This window comes from Cariama cristata, unplaced genomic scaffold (assembly GCF_000690535.1).
Source record: "Cariama cristata isolate BGI_N322 unplaced genomic scaffold, ASM69053v1 scaffold8889, whole genome shotgun sequence".
NCBI classification, from domain to species: domain Eukaryota; kingdom Metazoa; phylum Chordata; class Aves; order Cariamiformes; family Cariamidae; genus Cariama; species Cariama cristata.
The window spans coordinates 11,029-17,866 of NW_009635194.1; the positions used below are offsets into that span (position 1 = coordinate 11,029).

The 6,838-nt window shown below is 48.9% G+C and overlaps 1 protein-coding gene across 1 annotated transcript in view; it reads left to right on the forward strand.

Annotated features, from left to right (window-relative positions):
* DCPS (decapping enzyme, scavenger) overlaps positions 1–6,426 on the forward strand; it is a gene marked incomplete at its 5' end in the record, with an annotated part of 16,286 nt that extends 9,860 nt beyond the window's left edge. The window contains 3 exons of the mRNA XM_009707432.1: positions 1,492–1,605; positions 4,919–5,029; positions 5,983–6,426. Of these exons, the coding sequence (XP_009705734.1) occupies positions 1,492–1,605; positions 4,919–5,029; positions 5,983–6,249 (492 nt within the window). The remainder of the gene's footprint in view (positions 1–1,491; positions 1,606–4,918; positions 5,030–5,982) is intronic.
* Positions 6,427–6,838: the final 412 nt, after the last annotated feature.

Sequence of the window (6,838 nt, forward strand, 5' to 3'; positions counted from 1 at the left end):
TCACGGAGCATGGCGATTTTTGTGCCACGCTTTCCAAAATCGCTTTGAGAATCTGACCTTCTCTAAGACGTTGTTGCTAGGAAGAAAAGACCTGAAATTTAAGCAAAAAAAAAACCCACAGATCAAGGGAGGAGAGGTTGGTTTCTCCCTAAAGATATATTCAGATCAGTTCACAATGATCCTAAGTTTTGATTAGATTAATTAAGCTCTTGACAGAGCTCTCCGAAAGGGCTGTCTTTTTATCTTGAGTGTCCGGTGTGCACAGCATCCACTGAGCCAGCTCGCTCAGTGTCTCTCCGAGACTGGCTGCATCTTCCCTGCCCACCTGGAGCAACCAAAATGTTTCATACCTGAACTTGGTGGGGAAAATGATGTTTTGAAACATTTTCAGCTTCCAAGCCCTAGCCATTTTCTGCTGCCTTGTCTTATCTTCTAGGAACCTGGCTGGGGACTCGGTTGGCAGTCCGATACTTAAGCTAGAGCATAAAGTGCGTTTTGGAGGTGTAAAGAAGGTTGCTTGAGCTCAAGTTAGGAACCAGGAAAAGCGAAGATGCTTTCCACTGGTCTTACCCTGGTCTCTTCCATTTTGTAGCCGAAACTCTTCTCTGGATGGTGCTTTGCTTTGAAGGAGGAGCATGGGGCGATAGCCAGAGTGGGGATTACAGGCAGTCTAGAGGCTGAAGCTTTAAGTATAGAAGAAGAAGAGTGGAGAGTTGTTTTCTAATCAGCCAGGAAACAGAGACGTGCATTGCCCAAGAAAACACAGGTTTTTCGTATTCGCCCGGTGAGCAGTGGCTGCCAGCAGCTGAAGCTGCATCCAACCTCAGGCTTGCAAGCAATCTGCTCCTTCCTTTTTGAATGGGGGGAACAAAAAAAATCAGCCAAGTTCCCTTCCCAGGCCTAATTGTAAAGATTTTGGTGCAGCCTGGAAGGTAAAAAAGGTGCAAACAGCCTGTGCTGCTGCCCCTCGGGGTGTTTCGTGCTTGCAGCAGCTCTGTCTCTGGCTACATAAAGCAACCAGATCTGGAATATAGCTGGACCCCATCAGGGAGAATTATCTCCAAATCCTCTCAGGGGCAAATGCAACTATTTCTACACTGGGCTAAACCGTCTCTGTTCAATACCTCATCTCCAGCTGTGACCAGTTCTTAAAGCTTGAGAGGAAAACAAAAAATCCCTGAATAATTTAGCTAGCTGGTGATGCAGTGCCACGCAGCGGGGTTGGGAGGGTGCCTTTTCACTGAAGTGCTCATAGTAGCCTGGAGTTTGTTGTTGGAGTGTTTTATGGATAATTAACTACAAGTGTTACCAGCCATGAAATTATTTGGTCATCTTAAAATCAAGTTTTGGGTTTTTTATATGTTCTAGTTGTGGGAATGCGCACTAATCCGTGAGCTTGGGCTAAATGTGCCTGAGGTGTTGAGTGTGGTGTGTGTGTTGTTTTTTTTTTTTTCCCTCTGCTGGTTTATAAATCACATGTTTCTCTTTCAGTGGGTGTATAATATCTTGGAGAAGAAAGCTGAGGCCGATCGAATCATCCATGAAAACCCAGATCCTTGCGATGGCTTTGTTCTAGTTCCAGATTTTAAATGGAATCAAAACCAGGTTCGTTTGCTCCTTTTATCTTTGAAGGGGTGCTGCTTGTCTGAAGGTGATCTGGAGAAACGTCCACTTCCACGGCACTAACAGCATGCTAAGGAAAGTTTTAGTAGGGGTATGTGTCCTTCCTGTTCACACCGTCATTAAGCGATGATATTGCCAGGGCCTTTTATCACGTGCTAATTGTGGACGCTGCAAAACACAGGCTGTTCTCACTGCTGCTGGGTGATTTATTTATTAGGTTCGCTTTCTCTTTCCTGTATTAGCCCAAATGTTGTCGTGATGTGTTTGAACCTAAATCCAGCTGTGTATTTGTTTCCGCTGAACTTGTTTGGGGTTTGTTGTTGTTGTGTGGTGTTTTTTTTTTTTTTGCCAGCCTCAACTTTAGGCACAAACCAGGCAGATGTGTTGTCCTTTGGTTGCTGCAATTAACTCTCCTCCATACAATATTAAACAGATGGTCCTTAGCTTATGAGTAGCTGCTTAACCCCTCGTGGGAGTGGCTACTTGTTGAAATGCGGAGATTGTAAAGCCCAGGCTGTAATCCTAAATTGAGTGGCTCGTTATTTCCTTGGACTCTGGCTCCCTTTCGTGCTGTACTTCTGGGGATGTGCCTGGGGAGGTGAAACTCCACACGTGCACCCCTTGAAGTCAGTGGAGTCAAAAAAAGAATAAGTCCCCTTCATGTTTCTGATCCTCAAAACGCCTCTGCAGGTGGTGGCGGCGGGGGCAAATTATGATTAAAACTTAGAAATGGAACTAAAAAGTAAAAAGAATGGGAACACAAGCCTGCTTGTAGGCAACGCAATTCTGTGTTTTTTGTCCTGGGAGCACCTATTTCTGGTCTGGTGCTGAGTTGCCTGAGGGAAAGGCTTGGGGAGGACAGGCGAGTAAGTCACAGCGGGGTAGTCTCCGGTCACCATGAATTCCTTACACATCAGCTACTCCCAAAAATCCCTTGTCAAGCTGTGATGGGGTAACCAAGCTCGAATTTCCGCTTGTTCACCCGGTGGGCATGACCTTCTTCCTGGAGAGACTTTGCAAAGCAGGTGATAACACGGTGAGCTTGCGGTCATGCTTACGCCACTGTGCCTTGTTCAGTGCCCTTTACTTTCAGGGTGGTGATATTTAGGGATCCTAAAAAGTGCAGCATGCCCCCCCTTTCCTTGCTTTGAGCAAAGCCTTGGTGTAAATCCTCGTTTGCTGCATCCAAGCTTCGCAACTCACTTCGGGATTGGAGATGCATGGGCTAAAAGTGATGCTTTATCTTTCTCTAGAGACCTGTTTTATCCACATCTTGCAGCTAGCGTGGTCAGGGAGTGCTTAAATGGTAGGATTTGTCTTTAGGGGAGGTTTCCCTGTGCTGCTGTCACCTCTTGATCATCTTGATTTCTTCCCAACCGCTGGGCTGCTGTCTGCAACAAGAAAGCCGTCGTCCCTGGGGCTATCCGGGATCTTCGCGTTGCCTGTCTCTTTCCCAGGCAGGCGAGCCAGCATCCCAGCAAGGGCTTTTGAACTTCTGCCTTTGAGCCAAGGAATTTCTTCTTGGCTGTGGGTGACGCTGAGCCAAAGATGATCCTGGCAGCCCCGGGGCTGCCCGCAGGCACCGGTTCCTTCTGCCCTGTCCCACCGAACAGGCAAAGCTACTAAATTAAATCAGGGGAGCGAGACAGAGCTCCCAGCAGGACTCTCCGAGCTTCCCCTTAGAAGTCCCTTCAACAGCGTTGCCTTGCACTAGCTTAGCACCTTGCCCGCAAATCCTGCGAGTTCACCTGTAATTATTTCAGGCTGATAGATGGGAAGAAAATTTCTTGTTTGCGTTGAAGTCTGCGTGCTTGCTGCCGGCCTCAACCTTCTGAGCGCTGCGTCAGCTCCTCTGCCTAACCTTGATAATAGTTTGAGTTATTTCTTGTTTTTTTTTTTTTTTTCTTTTTTTTGGGGGAGGGGGTTGGTTTTGGTTTTTTTCAGTTCTCTTGAGTTGGTTTCAAACCTGCAGGAGCCTTGAGGCATTGCCTGAAACGATGCCCGGCATGACATCATTCAGGGCCTTTTTAGCAACAGGCTTATTTATTTTAAACAGCAACATGCAGATGTTGTTCTAAGGAGAAGAGATGTTTGCTTTTCCTCCTGCCAGCCAGCCCTGATCCAAAGAGGACAAGCTGATAACGCTGTCTTTTTCTGAAGCTGTGCACAGACTGCTTTTGGGAATCAAACCGAACCATGAGCATCGCTGTGCTGGCTGGGTGCAAATAACAGCTTCATGTTTCGAAAGCCCCGAGACAGGGTCCTGAGAGCATCTTTTGGCACAAACATCTGTTTCCAAATAGCCAGATGGGTTTCTCACGGCTCTGAAAAGATCTGCTGGGTCTCAAATATCTAAACCCTTTGCTTTGCAGCGTTTAAATTGGAAAGCCACTAACTGAGCTGAAGGAGACAGGGATTTTTTTTTTAAATTTTTTTTTAAAGTGTAATGATCCGCAGCACTACGTCTTGTTAAACATTGAATTTGGTAAGTGCTTCGGGAGATGCCAAAGGTCTGGCTGAGAGCTGCTGAATGGCCCTGTTTTACCGCACTGGGGTTGTCCGGTGACCGATTAGGTCTTGAAAATAGTTATTTATAGACCTGGCACGACCGGAAAGTGGCCAGCTCTTTGGACAGTGGAAATACAGGAAGCTTTTCACTTGGAAAAATCTACAGTTGCAGTTTTGGCTGCTGCGATTCACTGTAAATCCTCGTCTGAGCGTGGAGATAAACCACTTGCTTGCTCTGCAGAAAAGGCCGTGCTCGGCGGGGTATCTGCGCGTGGGGGTTGCTGGCAGACCCCACAGCGTCCTGGGCTCGGGCCTCAGTTTCCCCTGTGTCGCAGGGTGGGTGCCTGCCCCTCTTCCACCAGCCTCAATCTGCGTTGGGACAACGTTTTTGAGATGCTCAGGGAGATGTTGTGAACGTGCAAGAGCAGCAGCAAGTGCTGTGTTTACGGTAGAAAAGAGTTGATTGATCAATCTGCCTTTAAAGCTGAGAAAATATTTGTTATCCCGCTGTTTGGGGTGAAGCTGTCCTTCTGGTTATTCCTAGACAAACCTCAATTTGTCCAAAAATGCTTTGAGGTGCGCTGGATTTGTGGGTGAGCGCATCTCGTACTGGGAGATTCATACTGGATTCAACCCAGCTTGGGTGTGCGTTAAACACAACAGCAGGGAACCTCTTAAAACACAGCCCGGAAAGCTGTGCTTGATGTGTCAGATCCAAAGTGCTTGTGCCTTCATCTGCTCTTTGTGTAGTCACCTTCATCACCGTCCTCTGTCTCTCTCTCCGCAGCTGGATGACCTCTACCTGATAGCCCTCGTTCAGCGCCGGGAGGTCAAGTCACTTCGGGACCTCACCGCTGAGCACCTCCCGCTGCTGAGGAACATCTTGCAAGAAGGCAAGGTAAGCGCAAGGTTGGTCCGACGCTGCTGTCCTGGCTGGGGAAAGCACGGCCTGCTTGCCCGCCAGGTCATGGCCTGCCTTCTCCGGCAACTGCCCCATGCACAGCATCTGTTTGGGGACTAATAACCAAGAGATGTCAACATGTCACGAACTGGGGCTGTCCTGCCCCTTTCTAGCATCTCTGCCTGGTCCCTGCTGCTCTGTCGGCACCTTCCCCCAGGGAATTGGAAATCTGAGGTGTTTTAGGGGTGCTCCATATTTCTCCATTAGCAGTGAGCTGCAGGAGTTGAGCCCTCTCCTCCCCATATTGATAAATTCCTTCCCAACCCCTTGACCGTTTTGACCGGCCGATGAGTTTTTTTTCCAGCCCCGTGACGGGGTGTGCTTGGTAGATGGATGCACGATAGCTTCTGTTTCCTTCACAGAGTTAGAAATTTGGAAAGTAATTGCACTGGGGAAAGCGGAGATTAATTAAGAGATTAGTCAGGGGATTGCAGCGTGCTGAGCAGTGAACCAAGCCAGCGTGCCGGAGTTCGCCGTTGCTGTTTATAGCTTTAATTACACCGGCTGGTAACAGGATGCCCGTAACTTGCCGAGCGAGCCGAAGCGATAAGGGTAGAAGGGAAAACGATACGAGCGGAGAGCACGTCCCGTCATGGAGGGAGAGAAGTGGGGCAGCCGGAGGCATCGCTCCATCCCTGCAGAGGCTGAAACGGAGGATGGGGAAGAGCTCTGTCCCTCCCAACTGCCCCCTCTCCCTTGCTGTGAGGATGGAGGAAGCAGAAATCACTTCTGCCTTCCTCTCCGCCCTTCGTGCCGTCCAGGGATGCTCTTTTCCATCCGTTGCAAGGTCTGTCTGTCCGTGTGCCGCCTGCCCCCAGCTGCCCCGTGCCCTCGCTGCGTGTTGCTAGTCCTGACCTGTGGGGTTTGTTTTTTTTTTTATTTCTCCTTAGGAGGCCATAGCGAAACGTTTCAGCGTCCCCGGATCCCAACTACGAATCTACCTACATTACCAGCCGTCCTACTACCACCTGCACGTGCACTTCACCGCCCTGGGCTACGACGCCCCGGGCAGCTCCGTCGAGAGAGCCCATCTCCTGGCAGATGTGATTGACAACCTAGTGCTGGACTCCACGTACTACCAGAAACGGGCTTTGACCTTCGCCCTTCGGGCTGATGAAATTCTATTTAAGAAATTCCAGGAGGCGGGAAGAGTGTGAGCTGGCAGAGGCGCTTTTGTATCTTTTTATTTTTAATAAATGCCCATTTTCAGGGTGGTTTTTTTTTTAAAGGTTTTGGTGCTTTTATTTTTTAACTGATTTTGTACAAATTGGGGCTGACGGCCCATTGCTATGGAAACCGTGTCTTCTGCTCAAGTCAATTAAAACGTTGATTGAGTAAATCCTTTTTAGTGTGCTGGTTTTTATCAGGGTCGTAGCACCGGACTGGATGCCTCTGGGATGCAGGAGGGTCTGTGTGCATCCATCTTCTCCGCTCCAAAAAAACAACCCCTGCCACCAAATGTCACCCCAAATTGGGGAGCAGGCAGCCGGAGGGATCCAAGAAAACCCACCATCCTCAGAAAGCTTTACTTATTTCCTATGAATTTACCCCTGGGAGCGGAATCGCAGCTTTCTTGGGGCAGAGAGGGGTTTCCTGTTCCAAATAAATCAAATGACTAACCCATGTCCTCACCCTTCCCGGCCGGCCGCTGTGGGCTCTGTGAAGGCAAATGTGACTCTGCATGTTACCCAATCCCCAGCCTGAGAGCCATCACCTCTACCCTGCTAATTAGTCATATATCTGGCT